We start from the raw sequence: 21,314 nt of genomic DNA on the forward strand, positions 1-21,314 counted from the left end.
TGGCATTTTCTGGACAATTTGTAAATCGTAATGAAAATTATCTTGAATGCAATGTGCAATGAATCTTTGTGAAGGATACTATGTGGGCTGGAAAAAAAAACAGCATGAAAGTGAAAATTCTGCTACAATGTCAAAGACCAAAATTCTCTCCTTTTGTTTTTGAAGTTGAAAAGAGAAGACTTAGTTCCTTAATTTAAACTGAGGGATGACAAGAAATTATGCTGCAAGCACTACTGTAGGTTCAGTGAGCTTTACTTAACTTGTGGCAACAGCAAAACACTCACATAAAAGAAATTAGGTGGCTGCCTCTCAAGTGTGTTAGTGGCTGCATTATGCTCTGGTGAGGTTGGGCTAATGGATTTCTTTTATTTAAGGTAAGTATAAAAGAAATGGAGCTTTTTTGGTAGCTGAAATAAAAGGAGTACCATAGTCTGAACAGGCTTATGCAGATTGATTATGCATGTTGATGGACATTTGAATACACATGGTAAAAAAGAACAAAATGCTTAGTTCTTGGCTACCTGGAGAAAGAGCTGGGGTCCTAGCAGCAACTGTCAGGTGGAAAGGGGGGTAGAAATACCTTGTGTCATCTAATTCTTGCTCTGTACAAGAAAGCGGGACTTTGCTTGTTCTCTGTATGTAAAAAGTGTTGCACAAGAGGTACATCAGTCTGTTATCACCATCTCATCCTAACTGAAACATCCAGAACATCAAAAGTAATGAACTAGGTTTCAACGAACAGTGATTCACAAGCACAGCGATACTTCTTTCTCCTAACGTTGTTGATGTTCTACCCACAAGAGGCAAAACCTGAAAGGGTAAGCACCTTGCCAAGGTGATGGTGACAGGTCCTTTGTGTTGGTCACAACTCAGTTTCGCAAATCGACACAAAGAACTATGATCATGACAGTTGTAAAGAATGTTTTTGTACAGGTAAGTGCCTTCAGCTGCCCTCTCTTCAGTGGTGAATGCGTGTGATAGTCATGGTCTCTGTTGGCAAAGAAATGCTTATTTATGCTGCCACGCTGGGTATATTTTTAGTCTGAAATTTTATCTACCATCTAGAGCTAACCTATTATAAGTATTTTTAGTTGCCAGCATTATTTCATTAAAGTCTAGCTATGTTTCTGTGTCCTTGCTGTTTAGACCTTTGCAGCACATAGGAACAACTGCAATAGAGACCAGGAATCAAGCACGCCTGGAAATATGTACATTTGTAGAATGTTCAAAGACCTCTTCTCATTGGCACTTAGTGTATTTTACGATCAAATGCTGCTGGCATACACTCCATTTGGAGTGCTGAAGGACGTTAATACAGAACCACTGCCTTGACAGACACCTCACACCAAACACGGTTGCATCTTCTGTGTTTTCACTGCCACTGCCAAATCGCTAGTTGTTCCTGAAACAGCTGCGCTGGCAAGAGTCGGTAACGAGGTGTGAAAAATGCCACAAATGAAGCCTGCAGACGACTAGTGAGGAGGGTGGCTTCCAGGCTAAGCTTGCTAGGGGTGAGGTGCCGGGGGAGGGATGTGGCTCCTGCCAGCGTGGCCTCACGCCTGGGGAAGGCCAGGCTCCTTCGAGACCCATGTGCCCCAGGGAGGGCAGGGGGCTCCGGCGATCAGCGGGACACGCGTAGGCTGCGCTGGCACAAGGAGGCCAGGCAGTTCCCGCGGTGACAGGGACCCCGCACGGGCTGGAGCCGGCCTGAGAGGGCCGCTCCCCACTGCGCTGGTTCCCCCGGGGCAGGCCGGGTGCGGTGGGCCCAGAGCTGGTTCTGCACGCCGGGTGGTTTTGCCGTGGGTGGGAGGGCACCGTGGGCTCTGCTGCCACCCTCATCCCAGGCCACCCGGCGCGGACGCTGGGGCCCGAGCCAGAACGGGGCCGGCCCCGCACCCCGCCGGCAAGGAACTACAGCTCCCGGCGTGCACCGCGCGAGCCCGGCCCGCACCGGAAGGCGGCGGCGCCGCGCGGCGCGCTGGGACGCGTAGTCCAGCGCCAGCCGCCGGCCGCGGCCCTGTCCCGCCAATTTGAAAATTCCCGCGGTGGCGGCGGCAGCTCTCGCGAGAACTGTGCCCCGCCCCGCCCCCCGCGCACGGCGGGTGAGCGAGCGAGGTGGGTGCCGCGGGTGGGGGGAGGGGAACGGCTCGGCTCGGCCCGGCCCGGCCGCAGGGAGCAGTGCGTGTGGCGGCAGCGCAGCCGCGGGCAGGCGGAGGCCGCTGTAGTCGCTGCGGGAGATGTCGCCGCCCTCATCGGCACGTACGGGGGAAAACGGGGCAGGGACGGGCGGGCGGCGGGGAGGCGGCGGCGCGGGGGGCAGGCGGCGGAGACGACGGCGGCGGCTGATCGCGGCCCGCCCGCCCGGGCGCCCTCCGCCGCGCCGGCAGGCACCGGGCGCTCCCGAGGCGGCTAGGCCGGCACCGCCGCCGTTGGCGCAGCGCGGGCCCGGCGGGGGCCCTGGGCGGGCCCGGCCGCGTCGCCCGGCCCCTTATGTAAGTGACCCCCGGGGCTGCGGCGCCGTGCCCCGCCACACGTGGCCCGGCCGCGGCGGGGCGGCCGGCCGCGCGGCCTGGGCAGCGCACATGGGGGGCGACGGCGCCGTGCGAGGCTCCGCGGCCGGGAGGCGGTCGTCAAGGGCCGGGGGGCGTGGGAGCTGCGGCGGCCGCCGCCGGGAGCGCTCCCTCCCGGCCGGCCGGCCCTGCTTGGCGGGGTTCTCTGGCCTTTTTTTCTAACAGTGCCCCCCCCCCCCCCCTCCTCCCCTCCCCCCCTCCCCTCCCCTCCGGTGCCGTTTCTCGTTGCCCGGGCCGGCGGCGGCGGGCGGGGGGCTGGGGGCGGCCGGGGCGCGGAGCGCTGCAGCACCCCCGCGCAGCTAGTGCGGGGTCTCTTGCCCTTTGCATGAGGCGTGCGGCAGGCAGCAAAGTTGCTGACTTACACAAAAGCGCCTGCTTTCTCCCGTAATAATCTGTGATTCCAGGTCTGGAACTTCTGCCGGTAGAAAGCAGCGTGGTGAGTCATTCGGGTCTAGTAATTGCTTCCTGATCAGGTTTGGCCAAATTATGGGTAATGTAGGGGCTTGATGCCGTTGGGGGTGCCGAAGGCCTTTGGGGGTGCCGGCTGTGTGTGGCGGTTCAGGTGATGCCTTGGGCCCGGCAGCCGGGCTGGCGGTGTGGGTCTGGGCTGTCTGCTGTCACATGCGCTTGGGCACACAGTGCCGGCCCCTGTTCTGCTGAGGACAGCTCCTCATTTGCTTACTGCATCAGTTGCAGTTTTCCTGCATTGATTTGCCTGGGATTTGCTTTTCTGAGTCAGTGAAATGAACTTCATCGGACTTCTATTAATTTTGTGTTTTCTACCTAGTAAGCTGGCGGGTGTAGTTTTGGAGAAATAACAGTGATGAGCCTTTGCTGGTGTGGTATGGTTTTGCTTGCGTGGTGGAGAGAATACTTAAATGGGTAGGAGAGAGCCACCAAAACCCTGGGGCCTGGTGCATGTGTCACAAATGTTTTTGCAGCTCAGCACATCAGGCTGCTATGTGTGTGAAAGACCGTTCCAGACTTAGATATTCCAAAGCCGCCTGGATGTGTTCCTGGGCAGCCAGCTATAGGTGACCCTGCTTGATGATTTCCAGTGATTTGGATCGTCTTTGGAGTTTGTGGCCTATCGGTGTGGTATGCTGGTAATGAAGTGTTAACAACTGTAAAAGTAAGGGTTTTTTAGCTCTCCTTGCAAACTGAGTGTGTAGTTTCATGCATGTATGAGCTAACGTAACGGCTCGCTGCCACAAAATGGAGACAGACGAGTGCCCTCTCCTTCTTCCCAATGCGTTGTCCTGTCTCCTTCCTTGTGCCAGCTTTTATGCTTGCTGGTTCTCTCTGCAAGCCAGTTTAGCTCTCTAACCTGCTGGAAAACAATCTACTTTTCTGGATTAGTTTCCTGTTGGCATAGACAGTGTTCTCCCTTCAAGCCGGATTGACCAGCTGAACATTTTAAAATAGGCTGCTTTTGGGGGTGTGTGTGTGTTGATCGTTCAGTGTTTTCATTAATGATCTGGATGATGGGGCAGAGTGTACCCTCAGCAAGCTGACAGATGATGCAGGAGCAGGAAGAGTGGCTCATGCTGCCATCCAGAGAGTCTTCAACAGGCTAGAGAAATGGGCTGACAGGACCCTTGTGCAGTTCAGCAAGGGGAAGTGATGGGTCCTGCACCTGGGAAGGATCAGCCCTGTGCACCAGTATATGCAGGGGCTGCCCAGCTTCCGGAAAGCAGCTGGACAGAAAAGACTGGGCATCCTGGTGGACACGTTGACCGCTAGCCAGCAGTGTGCCTGTGTGGTGAAGGTGGCTGATGGTATGGTGGGCTGTGTGAGGAGCCTTGCCAGCAGGTGGAGGGAGGTGATCCTTCCTTGAATGGCAGTGGTGAGGCCACACCTGGAGTGTTCTGTGCAGGTCTAGGCTCCCTGCTCTCAAAAGAGAGAGATGGAGGTACTGAAGAATGTGTAGCCAAGGGCCACAAAGGTGGTTAGAGGGGGCTGGTGTACCAGTTCTCTGAGGCAGGGCTGCGAGAGCTGGGACTGTTCAGCCTGGAGAAGAGGAGGCTCAGGGGGAATCTCATCAATGCATATAAATACCTGAAGGGAGGGGGAAGAGAAGACAAAGCCAGGCACTTCCCAGTGGTGCCCGGCAACCGGCACGCACTGAAACATGTGAAAGGTGCTGTTCACCGACCCAATGTGTCTATATTAGAAGATGGTATGATGGGTTACTCATAAAACATATTCATGAGATCGTTGCAGTTAAACTAAGCCAGAATGCTGGTCAGTTTGTGGGGCTTATTACTCCGGAGCCTTTGGATGCAGTGCAAAACCTCATCCTGCTGTCACTTTGAAATGATGACAAGTACCAAAAAGCAAACACAACAAAACTACTGCAGATACCTTGTCCCACTTGGAACTTGATTGGTGCTGGTCATGAACACTGGCAGAGTGGTCAGCCTGGCCAGCTGCAGCAGCATTCTGCAATTCTGGCTTTGCATCGGCAACATATTTTTCAAAACATTGATTTATGCTTAGTGCAGGACCCTGACTTATACTTGCTGTGTTTCACATGCTCGTTTGCATGCTGGCAGAAGCTACTGGAACGTGTTCACAAATTGAGCGCTTGTGACTTGAACTGTAGTAGTTCCAGTGCCCAGGTTTTACAGCGTAATCTGTCTCCACAGTAGTAACAATTCATATAGATTGCATTTATGTATAAACATTTCCCTTTAATAACTAGGTGTTGCTCCCATAGCCTAGTCTTCAAAACTCGCTGTAACCTCCTGTGCTGTAAGGAAAAGAGGTTATTAGCGCACGCTGGACAAAACTGGGATACAACATTACTTACAGGAGAACCTGTATGGTGCATTTAATGCAGTAGTCTGTGTGCTTTTAAGTGGCTGCTGTACTGGTTTGTAGCATAGGGTGAGGGTTCTGTTTGATGCCTGAGTTGATCAGCATGTGTAACATCCAGGAATAGTGAACTGTGTAGAGTATCTTCCTTTTGAAACCATGAGGAAAGCAGTGCTGTTTGAACGAAGTAGTTTGATCTCGTCTTCTGGAGCCTTTTTCAATAACCTATAGAGCTTGCAAAACATAGTTACTTAAAGCAGTTTGTATTTCCATGTGTGTGAACACCTTTTTTCAGCACCTCTTCAATCTTGTAAATCGCTTCGGCTCTTCAGTTTTTCCACAAAAACATCTATCTTGACATAGTGAAATATGAACTCTTTGTGGAGCACCTACAGAAGTGTGGAAGCTGTCTGAGAGGTCTAGATGTTTTTGTAAAATACTGCAGAGATGTGAAAAGAACGGGTAATAGGAAGGAAGGGACTGGAATAAGGAATGTAAGGATTTAAGTACAGAAAAACCCCCAGTGTTTTGAAGTGCTGTCTAATACTTGCATCCTAAGTGTATGGAAAACTGCTTTCTCATTGATGAGCTATGAAAGTCTGTATTGCTGCTTCTGTGAAAATATCAACAGTACGTTTTCTGGAAGAATTGGAGAATGAGGGTGGTTAAGAACTTAGTATTCCTTAATGCTCAAAATAAACATGCAAAAAGTGAACAAGACGTAAACTATGTGTGAAATCTACTAGAAGACAATTGACAATAAATAATAAGGGAGAGGACAAATGGAAACTTATACCTCTTACTGAGAAGCTTTTCAACATGATTTTTCTCAGTTACATCTTACTAACTTATGTGAGTAGACTTGAACTCAGTGTATTGGTTTTTTTTTCCTGTTATTCATCTTGTCGATACCTCTGTGTCTCTTTTTGTTGGTGACCTCAGAAAAGCAAAGGATTCTCTTTTTGCTCTGCTGTGAGATCAAAAACTGTCTTGAGTGCCATTGTTTTTCAAAGGAAAAGGGCTACAGGCTATGTATAGGAGATTTTTTTTTCACTGTCTACTGCTGAAACTTCTGTCACTCTCAAAAATATTTATGGTTGATGTGAGTTTTTTTGCCTTTTTTTTTTTTCCTTTTTTTATTTACAGTGAAGAATGCGAGACCTAACGGCTCAAGTAACGAGCAGTCTACTGCAGTTTCCAGAGGTGACTGTTCAGGCTCTTGGGGAAGATGAGATAACCCTAGATTCTGTGCTGTGCGGGAAGTTTTCTGGAGGTGAGCATTTTCCTTTATATTTGGCCTTGGTATAAAGTTGTTACTCCCAGGAGCTTACCTGAAACACAGGGTCATAGTACAACAACCTGTACCAATCTTGTGCTATTAAAATAATTTCCTTAAGCTTCCTGCGTTAGTGAGCCCTCCTCAATTTTTAAAGAAAGAAAAGGCAGCTTTCAAGAAAGTAGTAGTGTTGTTTTGGGCTGTACTTCCTTGTACCAGCTCAAGCTCTGTGACCACTATAATGTTATGTGCAGAAAGAATTCTTCTACAGTGTTACAGAGGCAACCCCCCCTGCTTATTTCTTAGTCTGAATAAAAACAGAAGGAAGAGGGATAGCACTGTTAAGCACTGCAGCCATAGTTCCAAAGTATTTAATAGGCTGCCAATGAGTACCCAGTGAGAGTTGCTGAAAGTGGCTAAGCAGATTAGGTAGTTGACTCTCTGGGTGATCTGCAAGTAGAGCTGGGTGCTTTCCTGGTTGTCTGGGCTTCTCTTAAGACCAGGTAGAATTTATCTGCCTGACTGTAAGTGCAGTAATTGAGCTAATTCTTCCTTTGAACTTGAAGTAGTTCAGTGAAATAAAATGTGTTAAATTCTTTCTGTGATCAGCACATGTAAAAGTTTAAATTTGCACATGCAGTGCCTGTTTCAAGATAATTTCTTGTTCAAGTCCAAATCCCTGCCCAAAGTAGGCAATTAAAGTAAAATTAATAACTAGAAATGAATTGGTTTATACTTGAAGCGTGCTGCAAGACTTAACGTTTCCTGTATGTATTTTGATGATTTCTGTCAATACCAAGCTGAACCAGGGTATGAAGACTCTAGCTTAACATATGTAGTCTTTATCACACACAAGCGAAATTCTTCAGTGCATGAATGACAAGTAAAATTGCAAAATAAGAATGTTGTTACTTTTAAGAGGTATTGTTTAAGGATTTCAGTGGGTGATTTTAAATAACAGACCAGAATTAAAAGTCAGTCTTTGTCTATTAGGTACTTCTCTTGAAGGAAGGGGGTAACAACAGTGACTGTTCAGTTGTTTTCAGTCTTCTGTTGAAAACTCGCTTTGGTCAGCTTTCTTTTTCTCTCACAGGGAGAAATGGCCTGGCGTGGTTGGCATGTGGTCCTCAACTTGAGGTAGTGAACTCTGTGACAGGAGAGCGGCTCTCTGCTTATCGTTTCAATGGAGTAAATGAACAGCCTCCCACTGTTCGCACGGTAAAGGAGTTTTCCTGGCAGAAGAGAACTGGACTGCTGGTTGGGTTGGAAGAAGCAGAGGGAAGTGTTCTCTGTCTGTACGACCTTGGAACATCGAGAGTGGTTAAAGCAGTTGTTCTTCCAGGAAGGGTATGTACCTCTTAATTGGAGGAATGAAGGTTTTGTATTGTTAGGTGCCGCATAATCCTGTTTCAGGAAAAGCTTTGGAGCATCTTGTTGTAGGAGGTAGTTTTCCTGTTTTGCATTAACATCCTGTGGCTTCAGAGGGTCCACTCAGTCCAAGCCTTGTAAGCTCTTGGGCTTAACGGTACCATTACCTTTTGAGTTTACTGATAGTAAAACAAGTTGTGTTGTTTTATTGTAGAATACATAGTTACGTAATTCTCCACTTCCACAAAAAGGCATTAAAAAATAATTTTTTTTGGCCAGAGTGAAAAACACCCCACTCTTTAAAATGTCTGGAACATCACACATTTCCTAAATGGCTGATTTATGTCAGTATACTGTCTTTAAAATATCTACAGCTTCTATAGTTGTGCTGTCAATGACTTGGACATATTCCCATGAATCTCAGATTAGCAAGTGGTGTGGTTTAACCCTGGCTGGTAACTAAGTACCACACAGCCGCTTGCTCACTCCCCTCTCACCCAGAGGGATGGGGAGGAGAGTTGGAAAGGAATGTAAAACTCAAGAGCTGAGATAAGAACAACTTAATAATTGAAATAGAATAAAAATGAAAGAACAATAATAATTATGACAATAACAGTTATAATGAAAAGGAGGAGGGAAAGAATAGAATCCAGAGGGAAAGGAAGAAAGATACGTGGTGCACAATGCAACTGCTCACCACCCAGCGGCTGATGCCCAGCCAGCCCTGAGCAGATCTGCCCCTCCCCAGCCAACCCCCAGGTGTATATACCAGGCCTGACATCCCATGGTATGGAATACTGCTGTGGCTAGTTTGGCTCAGCTGCCCTGGCTGTGCCCTCTCCTAATTCCTTGTGCCCCTCCAGCCTTTTTGCTCACAAGTCCTGAGAAACTTAGAAGTCTCACATCAAAGCCAAAACACAGCACTGTACTAGCTTCTAAAAGATAATTAACTCCATCCCAGCTGAAACCAGGACAGCAAGCAGGTGACTTTTGAGCAGAACACATTTTCGTCATGACCTAGGGTAGGAAAAAAGTTAATCTGACAGGTGGTTGAAAGGATGGCTTTCGATCTGCAGTCCTTGAATCTCTCTGCTCATTGAATACTCTGTTTGTGTAGATGGGATATGCTGGTATGATGTCACTAATTTTTCCTGTCTTCCATAACCCATAAACTCAAATGATGTAGTGTCCCCTAGTCTCATTATCTTAATGTAAGTGAGGATCAGCATAAATTAATAGAACATCAAGATTCACTGTATTTTTATCATCTTAGAATCTGCAAAAAATAAATGCTTACTTATTAGTCAGCTTTCTGTAATGGGATTTGGTTTGACTTGGTAGAATGCAGGTGGCTTTTTGTTTTTGAAATGCTACAGAGGGATTACTGGTAGAAAGCATTTGTATTGTGGTAATTTCTGAAGAAATGATTCAGGTTAGTGCTCCACTCTTAGTTTACCTGTCATCTTGATAAATCTTACGAGTTTTAGATAGAAAGACAAGCTGTGTGCTGATATAAGTGTATAATCAATGGGTAAATTATATTTGTGAAAAATAACGTAACTTTGTTAAGTTTTATTTATTAAATCTGTGTAAGCTGGAATAGGAAAAGGAAGGTTAAGAAGAGTCATTTCACATCAAATCTGTGTTTACAGAAGTGTTTTGACATAGAATGTAGTTTTAAACATCAGTTATTAGGGTGTTTTTCTATATCACAAAAAAGAAAAGGTTCAAGAGAAAATAGGAAGCCTTGGGGGGGAGAACTTGGCTGAGTGATGAAGGTTATGAATTTTGGAATGAAGCCAAAGCTTATCTGAATTTTTACTCTTATGTCCTGAATACTCTTGCTTACAAGCATGTTTGGCCTGTTGCTTTCATTTTGCTTTCTGTCTTTTTGCTGTCAGATTAGTTAGATCAGCATAGACAGGACATGGGTATTGCTCATGAGTTGAGAGGGAGAGTAAGGGTAAGCAAAACCAAGTAGATAAAGCTTGCACTTGGCCACTCACCATATGTTCTGAATTTATTCTGTAATTCATACTTGCATATTATGTAGTGTATAACTTGGGGGTTTTTTAATCTTCCTGAATGTTTCTCTGATTTTCACACTGATTAGTTTTAAAAGTAAAATGTGAATCTGTTCTTAACATCATTTTCTGTAGGTTTTGTCGTTATTGGCTTAGGGCTTTAATAAGCACCTTAATTTATGGATTATTTTCTGTGTTAGTATATCTTTTGTGGACAACAAGTTGTACAAGTTAACACTCACTTAGAGTAATTCACATCCAAGGTGTCAAGCCATTAGTGTGTTAATACAGGGTATTTACAGTGACTGTGCGACTGCCTTTTAGTGTAATAGATGTGTAGTCATTCAGAGAGCAGAAGAATGAGTCAAAAAAACCAAACTCAGAAGCTTAGAAAGAATTTTGGCATAATTTTTATTTTTTGTGGGAGCATCTCTCATTGTCCTCTAGGTATACATGTGAAATGCAGCAGAAAACATAAAACATTAATGGAGTATTATTTGAATTGGGTTCTAGTAAAAGCAAATCTGAGTTAAAAACATTAATTATATTAAATTGCTGTATAATGGTTGTATGTTTCAGAACTATTCAACGGTGTTTTCACAAATTTTCCTGGTTTGTATGAGGCAGAAGGGTAGCATTCAGATTCAGTGAGCTGAGAAAAGTTTTCTTTGTTCATTCCCAGAATGAGTTGGCAGTAGTCTAGGAGAATATGAAAAGTCAGTGCATAGTGCAGTGGAAAAATACACATTTTCAGGAGCTTCTGCATGGAAAATTGAAGTGTTAAGAGTGGGAAACATTTTACGAAGACCGTGCAAAAATGGAAAATACTAATTTGGAGCCAGTTGTACAATGAAAAAAAATTAAAAGAAAAGGAATTTAGCAGCAACGCTTGAACTTTGGCGTTTTCTGCTGCAAGATATGTACAGTATTTCTGCTTTCCTCATAACGGTCATCAAGACTTGGGGCAGCAAGAATTTGAATAATCAAAACACTTTTGATAGTCCTTTGAGTAGCAGAGAAGATTAGAAATTTATAGGAAATATGAATCATGATAGAGTTGTCTAAATTATCATAGGCACTTTTAAGGTTAGAATTCTTGTGACCAAGGTGAAAGGTAAATTCTATAATAGACTGCCAGTCAGTATAGTCATAGAATGGTTTGGGTTGGAAGGGACCTTAAAGATTATCTAGTTCCAACCCCTTTGCCATGGGCAGGGATACCTTCCACTAAACCAGGTTGCTCAAAGCCACATCCAACCTGGCTTGATATGGCAGAGGAGAAAACTTCCGGGCTTATGGATTTGGTTATTTTTTGGACACCTCTGGGAGTAAAAAAAGCCCAGCTAAATAACAAAATGGACTACCTTGTGATGCTCACTGGTTTATTTACGTGTAAAACTTTGTTATTGATGGAAAGCTTCCTGTTCATTGTGTTGCATTTTGTAAGAAGGCTAAAAGGCAGCCTATGCTCTTTTGCATGGTTTTAATGCAGGAGTCTTCAAGTGCTTCTGTCTGTGCTGTAGCAGTCAGCATTGTCCCTGGGATGTGTGGCCGGTGCTGAAAGGTCTGTCTTCACCTTGTAATAAAGTCGCATGCAGACTGCTTCACATGTTAAAGAGCAGTATGCACTTCTTCCTTTGTTGGAGTTAGCTTTTTATCCAACAAGCTGCTGGGTTTTGCCCTTGTTTTGGGCTGGCTTTTATAATTTTTTTTACGTTCATAAAAGTGCTGGTGTGCATTTAAAACTTTTTTTTATTGATGTAAATATTGATGTAGTTTCTTGCATATAACAGATTTTCTATGTTTTCTTAGTTAATGATTTCTAAGTAGGAAATGGAAATTGGTAAGCTGCAATAATAGAATGCACCATTTTTAAGTTGAAGTTAATTCAGCTAAATAGCTGCAGGAAATAAAGTAAATGAAAGGCAGTAACAGATTTTGTACAGGGATTTTTTTTTCCTCCTTGTTACAATTGGAAACAATGCTTTGTTCTTAAGTTTTATGATCCTGTATTTACTTACTTGTTTCTGATGGGCTAATTCTGGCTTCACTTTTGCGTGATTTCTCTTTCACTCGTCAAACCACTTAAGTATTAACTTGTAGTTTTCCTGTAGGTAACTGCTATAGAACCCATAACTAATCATGGAGGAGCCAGTGTGAGCACTCAGCACCTCCATCCAAGTCTGCGATGGCTCTTTGGAGTGGCAGCAGTGGCTACAGATGTTGGTCATCTGCTTCTGGTTGACCTTTGTTTGGATGATTTATCTTGCAGTCAGAATGAGCTAGAAGCATCAGGTAAGCTTGCTGTTTTAAAACTTGAATTTAAACGTAAGAAAATTGTCTTTTCAATAAACCATATGCATCGCACTTTGAAGATACAAGTATGCAGACATTGATGACTGCTGGTTACAGGTGGCGGTTTGACATCATACAGTCCTGAACTGATTAAAAATGGGAGTGATTTAATACTCCCTAATGTTATAAATGCCCCTCTGCCACCAAGATCCCTGTGACACTAGGATTCTTGCCAGTGAGTTGTAATGATTTTACCATCTGAGTCAGTGCAACTGCCAGATTTACCCTATTTACTCCTGATTTACTGAGGCCAAGAAAATTTGTCTATGAAGGTTACACTTTTACTTGGTTTTGAAATACAAGTAAGAATACCCTACCCAATCAGAGAGTTCTTAGGTTCTTGAATATGTGTACAAAATAGAAATAGCAAAAACCAAGTTGCATTAGTATTTTTCCTAGGATGGTAGAATTAGATTGTACATGCTGTCATGTCAGTGTTTAAAATGCAACCTCAGTGGAATAACACATGGATTTATTGTGTGGTTTTGTGTGTGTAGATCTAGAAGTTGTCACTAGAATTCCAGCTGAAGTTCCACAACGAAGAGAAACTGTGACCAGAGAAGGGAGGCATCTCTGTTTTCAATTTCAAAATCCTTCAGGAACTGCAATAACAACCCTGTGCTACATAAGCAGAAGCAATCAGCTCGTTGTGGGTTTTTCTGATGGCTACCTGTCGCTATGGAATATGAAAACTTTGAAGAGGGAGTAAGTAGGCCTTAGCACTTGGCGTGTAGGGGTCTCAATTTTTGGCTTAAGGACGTATGTTAATTTAAAGAGAATTTTTTCAGGGACTGAAATACTTTTGAGTATAATCCTGGAATGTTTAGAGATCTTTTTCTGAAATAACTGTCAAGTCATACGTGGATTAAGTGGACCACCTTCTCCCAGTGGGCTGGGATTATTTTCCTTTTTTTTTTTTTTTTTTTTTTAATTATTATATTTCCTTATTATTATTTCCACAGTGCCTGTGGATTGTGGAATTTTGGAGAGTATGCTTCTGTGGGTTATGTCAGATAGTTAGGGTGTGATAGAGCTGGTTTTTTTGAGACAGTTTGTTCTTTCAGAAGTACAAGTTTGCTTGGAAGACTTGGAGATGAGAATAAGGGACATGTAATTTAGAAGTAATAGAAAAATTAAGACACTTTTTAAATATGTCAAAGAACAACCTCACTTGAAATGTTTGACCAAATTGAGATAGGAATTCAGTTAAGCAAATCTGGAGTGATTGACCAGCAACTATTAGATGTTTTATAGACAGCGGAGGAATAATTAAGTGGGAAGAAGAGATTGTGAAGTTACAGATAAGGTTCAGAAGTCTGGAAGAAAAATTCTTTACGTAGTCCAAGTAAAGAAACGAGAAACTACTATTTGGTGCTGCTTTAAATTTGTTCAGATGATACGCTGCATTTTATGTTCAATGTTGAAGTAGGCTACAAGACTAGGAACAATCTTTTGCTTGGCAGCTGAGGTAAGGATTTTGTTTCCTCCTCCTCAGGCAGAGGAGGATATAAGCCTGGGTTACTGCGTATGAAGGACAGTAATTTCCTCACCTCTTGACTGTTGTGTAAGTAGTCGTCACTTCCTGGACTCCCTTGCTGGAGATGGAAGTATGACCTTCTCTGCTTTGAGGATAAGTATGTCAGGTGTTCTTTTCTCAGGAGATGCTTCTACCCGTCTGCAAAGAGTTAGGGCCAGTAATCTTACCTTTTTCCTTTTTTTTTTGTTTTTGATTTTTGTTTGTTTTTTTTATAAACCTGTAGGCACCACTCTCAGCTTGAAGGAGGAAGGATTCCTGTCTATGCTGTTACTTTTCAAGAGCCTGAGAATGATCCTCGCAATTGTTGCTACTTGTGGGCTGTTCAGTCTACACAACAAAGGTGAATAAAAACTTACCATAAGCCACTGATTTTTTTTTTTTTTATATAAATATATTAGTTCACATGCAGTTGATACATATATATTTGTTTTATTTATTTAGCTGTGCAGGAGATTCTCTCAGGTATGGAAGGTGTTAAGCTTACAATGCAAATTTTACAGGCTTTAACAGACGTGAAGAGGAACCTGCTAGTTCCTACCTGGTGTTTCTTGATGGCTGCTTCAGTCTGGATCTAATAAAATGATACTGAGGACTCTAAAGCAGCTTTGTAATCAAATTTCATAATTTATACCTTTTTCAGTGAAGGTGATGTTGTGAGTTTACATCTGTTGCAGTTAGCGTTTGGTGACAGAAAACGCTTGGCATCAGGACGAGTCATGTATGAGGTAAGATATGCATGTACGTGAAAAGATGAAAATGGTTATTTTCTCTTCAGTAAGCATCAGTTAAGTTGGCAGGCCTAATATTTACCATCAAACTGCAGAGATGACCAGAAAAAAAAATGTTTTGCTGAGTCTTCTTGGGCATGGCCCTTGTCGATACTTTTTGAAAACTTGTCATGCAGTTCTGTGCTGCAGTGTTGCATGTTCCACCTACATTTATCTGCAGAGAGCCTGTATAAATTCAGTTCCTCAAGAGGAAGCAGCTTTTACAAATATGAAACAGTATGGACTGTTCATGCTTCAGAGCAAATTATAGCTAGGGAAATGCTAGTTTTTGAAAATGTGCAGAGCATTTACAACCAAACTTGTCTGTTTACAATTTTGACACTTAATTCTCTTGCATGTCAGATGTAGTTTCTATTTGCCATCCGAAATAAGCTCATGGGAAATATACAGTATAATATGTATATTATGTTAGATACAGACATTCTTTCATATTTACATATAACATATGTTATTATCTCAGAATAACCTTTCTTATCTTCCTTTTTTTTCCTCAGGGTTTGGAATACTGTGATGAAAGGTACAGTTTAGATCTCACAGGTGGAATCTTTCCTTTGAGAGGGCAGACCAGCAATACTAAATTACTCAGCTGTCAGACTGTAGAAAAATTTCACAACCACGTTGACAGAGAGGATAGCATTAATGAAGGTTTGTTCTGATATCTCTGTTTGGTTATTCTAAAATACAGTATTGTGGGGTCATCTGTGTAATGCTGGTCAGTCGTTTTATTACTCCAGCTGCCTCCTTTGAACAGTAAGATCCTTCTCTCCATTGCTTAGGAATGTTACCTGAATTATTTTTTTCCCCTGTTCAAAGCTATGACTGTATTGGCATCCAGCTGGCGGCCGGTCACCAGTGGTGTTCCCCAGGGCCCAGTACTGGGGCCAGTTCTGTTTATCGCTGATGAGGGGATCGAGCGCACCCTCAGCCAGTTCCCAGCTGCCACCAGGCTGGGGGAGCGCTGACCTGCTGGGGGGCAGGAGGCTCTGCAGGGGGGTCTGGGCAGGCCGGGCCGATGGGGTGAGGTTCCACAGGGCTCAGTGCCGGGCCCTGCCCGAGGGTCACACCAGCCCCCCGCAGCTGCAGGCTGGGGCAGGGGCTGGGAACTGCCCGGCGGGGAAGGGCCTGGGGGCTGGTCAGAGCCGGCTGGGCATGAGCCAGCTGTGTGCCCAGGGGCCGAGGGAGCCACCAGCTCCGGGCTGGTGTCACAAACTCTGTGGCCAGCAGGACTAGGGAAGCAGAGTATAACATTGTCAATGTTTTATGTCAAAATCTTTATTCCTATTTCCTGTTGGGTTTGGGGGTTTTGAATTAATTTATTTTGTGTGATGATATGTTCTTTCATTCTGAGTATGCTGGAAAGCAGCTATTCTTAAAACTTGTAATTGAGTCGAATTTGGAAAGTAATAATGCCTACTGAGTGATACAAGTGTATATGATAAATATTTGTATGCTTTCTAAAAGTAGCAATGTATGTGTTCCTAGCATATTACTTTTTTTCCTAAGCTATTCACCTAGTTCAGTGTCTTGAACAACTCCTAATGTGTGGGAAACTTAATTAGCTAATAATTGTCTAGTTGATTTGACTTAGAACTGATAACATTTGAACAAGAAAAAGGGGCAGTGTGATTGAAACCTGTCATAGAGATGTTTGCTATTCTGTACGTTTTCTTTATTATTCTGAGTAAGTGTTGTTTTTCATTAGCAATATAACAAGGTGACGCCAAAATAGAAAGTGGTGTTTTAAAAAGATCAGACATACCATATTTTCTACAAATAAGAAACAATTTCTTGTCTCTTACAGTAATATCTCCTGACACCAGTGTATCGATCTTCAGTTGGCAAGTGAATACATACGGTCAGGGAAAGCCATCTACTTATTTGGGTGTATTTGACATTAATCGCTGGTATCATGCTCAAATGCCAGATTCACTAAGGTAGATTGATTTTTTTTTAAGTTCTTTTCAATATCCCTACAAATAATTCATCTGAAAGTCGGTGTTTAGCTTATGCACTTGTTTTCTTTAAGGCCAGAAGAATTCCTTCATGATTGCCCCTATTTTGCATTGTGGTCACTGGATACTGTAGTAAGCATGACTTCTCCAAACCTCATCTTGGATATTTTGGTACATGAGAGGAGTCTGAGTCGAGGAGTTCCTCCTTCTTATCCACCACCTGAGCAGTTTTTTAATCCAAGCACCTATAGCTTTGGTAGGTATTTCACTGCTTTTGATAGTGATAAGCCTAAACTGAGGTCAAATACCATTTCTTGGTTCTCTTGTTCATTGTTTGTTACTTAAAAACTAAATGAAACCCCTGCAAACCCTACTCGGGTTGTGTTGTACTAACAAGGTGTTTAATATTGTGAAACATACCTGACAGTTGCTGAGTTTTGGTGCTCTTGCAATGTAGCCTGTGAAGTGGTGATGGTTATAAAATGAAATTACTTTGAACTGGAGCCAAAGCACAGCACCTTGGTAGCGTTGGAGGTGAAATTTCTACATTCAGTAATTATTTAAAAAAAAACAACTTAAAGCGAAGAACGCGGGAACTGTTAGAAATTTCCAGATGCCACTGCTTAAACAATATAAACTGCTCATAACTGTGAGAGTGTGGACTATTGTTAAATGTTCATTGTTTCTGCAGATGGTACGTGCTTGCTGAACTCCGGAGTTGTTCACATGACTTGCACTGGCTTCCAGAAGGAGGTGATCTTTTACTGTATTTTTGTGGAGAATGTCAAGAGAGATACCTTTTTGAAGTTGCACTGCTTTCAGTGTCAGAGACCATTTTATACTCATTCTGCTCATCCACATGCATAATTGCAATTATATCCCGCCACTTCTGTGTAAATGGTAATGTTTTAGGTCCACTCTTGGGACTGTAAATCTACCATTGTCTCCTGCGTAAGGCATAATCAGTGATTGAATGTCTAGAAAGTTACACAGCAGTGGTCTTGGAGCAAGAACAAAAATATACAAGTCAGGAAAAGCTGTTACTACTTTATTGCTCTGCAGTCAAACTGCCTACATAGTCTGGAGTTAGGGTTTTGATCCCTGATTAACTTGAGAAAGGAGGACAGAATGGAGAAAATGAAAAGCTATTTATCTGTTTCAGAAGAAATGGATTTTTTTTTCTCCCAAACTTGGCAAAATTGTAACTTCTAAGGCACTGTGCAGCTTGTGACAAATAATGTTGACTTAAGTTTCAGCTCTCTAAATATTTCCCATGTAAATCAGCTTCTGCACAAACAAGTGGAGAAAGGATCTTCCAGAGTGTGTCATTTCAAGTTGTGTCTTAGTGTTAGCTTATATAGGATGTGTTTTGTATTGGTATTCGGGGGAAAAGGAAGGCCTGTGTCTTGACAGAGAATTATAAACTGTAACTGTTAGTTTGGCTGCCATCTTTATGTCTTTACTATGACTTTACTCTGTCTTTACTATAAACTATACTATAGCTACTATAGTATCTATATTAATGTATATATAATATGTAGAATACTTGTAGAATATGTAGAATATAGACTTCACTAAAGGTTTTCCGTAGTCTTTACTGTGACTCTACGTAGTAATGCTTACTCGGCTTGCTAACATAAAGCATGTTACTGATGCTTTCTGACAGTTTAAGGGAACATTTAGATTATTGCTCTTGGTGATTATCCTTTGTGATTGAATAATAATGCTGTCTTAATCTGTCATTTCTGACTGATGTTTCAGACCTTGAATTTTTTAAGGAAGTCTGGTCCTTCAATAAGCGAAGCCATTCATGACAGCTACAACAGGTGTCTTGTAGCTGGCTTGCTGTCTCCAAGACTAGTTGACGTCCAGCCATCCAGTTTGAGTCAGGTGGGTTTATATCGGGGAATGAAGGGGGAAAGACATCTGTGTTGTCTGACAGGTCCGTAGAGGCTACAAGACACAATAATCATCTGATTTTCTTATTATTTGCAAGTTGCATTAAAATGTAGGTGTTGGCTTTAGTTAGCAGAAGTAGTAGTGTTTTTAGATCCGAACTACTGAGTTTGATTGGTAACAGCCCTAACAGAGCTGTCTTTAGAGACACATTCTCTTATTTCTCTGCTACAGATACGCACAAGGAAGTGTTGGTCAGTGCTGGTCACGTGTAACGTAAAGCATCTTTCCCTCAGAACAACCTTTGTCCCTGTCAGTTTCTCAGGGCGTGAGGTTCCATGCAGTAGCTGACGATGGGTGCATCTTGCTTGGATGTGAGCTATTGCAAACACCAGCTTGCTGCACCGTACATGATCATTTGCTTCCAAGGAAGTGGGCTCTGGTAACAGTTACCATTGCTAGCTCTACCTGACAGTTTCATCACTGCTTCCCCTCATTTTCCCTTCATCAGTAGGGTCTTCTGCATCCTCTCATAGCAGATCTTCACCTCTGTAGCCTTTGTGTTGTGCTACAGTAGCCCAATTTACTGCTCTTAGTCTGCCCTCTTGTTGCTGCAAGACCTTTATCACCTTTATCTGATGAAGTCCACCACCTGCTATCTGCTTTATCCCACAATAGTGATGTCACCTGCCTGTTACAGGTTTTCCATTTGCAGTGCACCAACCTTTCTCTCTCCGAAGGGTTTCATGAGAGATGGAGCCTTTGTGATGAGCAGCCCATCTTCACCTGGGCAGGATCTAAGCTAAGTTGTCAGCTAGTCATCATACAGCAGAGCAATTAGGAGGAAGGGGAGAGCAGTCTTCCCACTGCCCTCATCTTCCCATCTACTGGATTTTTCACCAGATTTGTGGAAGCGCGTTAGGGCAAACAACAGTTCTGCACAGTGTGGTAGCTAAAATACATTTCTTGGCAAGTTGACCTAGCTGGTAGACTGCTTATTTTGCAAGCCTGAGGTAGACTCTTGCATTCAAATTTGATGTTCTGCTGTCAACTCCAGCTTGGAAATAATTTGGGAAATCAAGAAATTTTTTAATAACCTTTGGTGAATTGTGACCATATCGTTCAGAGACTTCCTATCCATTTGAGCAGAGATTTCTTTCAAATGTTATGAAGGCAAATTTCAGTATTAGGAGCAAGAAGCTTAGTTTGGTTTTGTTTGCCACAGTAAGTAGTATTTGGTGCGTTTCCTTGTCTGAGACCCGTTCTCAGAAAAAGATGGAAATAGCACACCTGTATTCTGATATGTAAAAATGGCTTTGAATGTAATGATTTTATTTAGAAGGGAAAGATACTTTTGAATGTGTTTAAAAAGCCAACCAACAAACAAAAAAAAAAACAAAAAGAAAAAAAGTAAAATTTTACGAAGGATCAGCTCATTTGAGAGAACTATCAGAATACTGGCTGAAATAAGCTACTACTTAACTATCACCTGCCTGTGCATACCTGTTTGTTATCCTTCTCAAGGACTGCTGCTGCACTGGAAAACAGTGTTGGAACAACTTAAAATTTAAACCTGTTAGAATTTAAATGTTTCACTTCTTTTCTGCTTTTTTAGAAAGTTATAACTTCATGTTTTGGGTGTCAGAACTGCTTCATGTCTTCATAGTCCAGAAAGGTGCTTGACCTTAGCTTCACTGTTTCCACACAAACAGGGGATTAATTCGGTCCCTTTCATACATTGCTGGTGGCAGACGCCCATGCACAAAACGCAGAGAGGGTGTTAGCAGAGGGTGTTACTGCAAATAGTTACTTGCACACACTTTTCCAAGTTCCAATTATGTAAGATTCTCATTTTATTTTGTCTGTTACGTTTAGGAGGAGCAGCTAGAAGCGGTATTGTCAGCTGCTGTCCAGTCAGGTTCTTTAGAACTTCTGACTGGATGCATTAAGCATTGGACATCTGAAGGTAATCCTGCTTACATTGGTTTTGTGTTATATGTTTTTTAGTTTGAAACTGTTGATTCATTTATTTTTTGTTTCCTTTTTTTTAAAGAGCAGCCAAGTTCTGCTGCTAATTTACGGTTTGTTCTTGAGTGGACGTGGAACAAAGTGATCCATACAAAAGAGGAATTTGACCAGATATGTGAGTACTGGTGTAGTCATTCAGCAAACATAAAATTGTTCTTTCTAATTGAGCTTATCCAGTAATCTGCTGGTATACAACCTTGCACGCAGTTCTTTAAGTATACTTCGAAAATCTGAAATTTCTCTGCAGGCTGGTGATTTTGTATTTGTTCTTGAACAGGTATTCCACTGTTTGATGGCTCTTGCAACTTCATTGACCCGCAGACACTACAGTCCTTACAGCACTGCCAGTTGCTTTTGAGCAACCTTAGTACAGTCTTAACCTGTTTTCTAACAGAAGCACAAGAGCTTACTGAGAAAGGTTTGTAATAGTATTACTAAGTCTTTGGTATGTTTCATTAAGATTTGGGGTTATGCTTAGGTTTTAAGTGTGGAAACGTGAGCTTTTGTTATTTTTGATTATTAGAAGACGGTCAAATTTAGCTGGGAGAAGGGGCTTAAATCTGCAAGGTTGGGTTCAGGGAAGTAGTTTGTTGTGGAGTTCTCGCAAGTGGGCAGGGGAGGCTGCATTCTGCAAGAAGCTATGTAGGCAACTGGGTTGAAATTACAGCAATCGAATGCGGTGATGCTGAACGCTATTCTTTTT

At 42.9% G+C, this 21,314-nt stretch overlaps 1 protein-coding gene across 3 annotated transcripts in view; it reads left to right on the forward strand.

The window, feature by feature from the left end:
* The first annotated feature begins 2,005 nt into the window (after nt 1–2,005).
* Nucleotides 2,006–21,314, forward strand: part of AHCTF1 (AT-hook containing transcription factor 1) — a 41,709-nt gene continuing 22,400 nt past the window's right edge. The window contains exons 1-15 of one of the 3 annotated variants that reach the window (XM_056357135.1): nt 2,006–2,115; nt 6,534–6,660; nt 7,757–8,010; nt 12,170–12,350; nt 12,908–13,115; nt 14,171–14,287; nt 14,588–14,672; nt 15,230–15,380; nt 16,537–16,669; nt 16,762–16,943; nt 17,379–17,440; nt 18,449–18,577; nt 20,459–20,549; nt 20,637–20,726; nt 20,889–21,029. In XM_056357135.1, the coding sequence (XP_056213110.1) occupies nt 6,540–6,660; nt 7,757–8,010; nt 12,170–12,350; nt 12,908–13,115; nt 14,171–14,287; nt 14,588–14,672; nt 15,230–15,380; nt 16,537–16,669; nt 16,762–16,943; nt 17,379–17,440; nt 18,449–18,577; nt 20,459–20,549; nt 20,637–20,726; nt 20,889–21,029 (1,945 nt within the window). In that variant the 5' untranslated portion in view covers nt 2,006–2,115; nt 6,534–6,539. Of the gene's footprint in view, nt 2,256–2,985; nt 3,007–6,533; nt 6,661–7,756; nt 8,011–12,169; nt 12,351–12,907; nt 13,116–14,170; nt 14,288–14,587; nt 14,673–15,229; nt 15,381–16,536; nt 16,670–16,761; nt 16,944–17,378; nt 17,441–18,448; nt 18,578–20,458; nt 20,550–20,636; nt 20,727–20,888; nt 21,030–21,314 lie in introns of those variants that run through there. The other 2 variants (XM_056357134.1, XM_056357136.1) reach the window with 2 other exon arrangements.

The sequence above is a fragment of the Falco biarmicus genome, chromosome 12 (genome assembly GCF_023638135.1).
Source record: "Falco biarmicus isolate bFalBia1 chromosome 12, bFalBia1.pri, whole genome shotgun sequence".
NCBI lineage: Eukaryota > Metazoa > Chordata > Aves > Falconiformes > Falconidae > Falco > Falco biarmicus.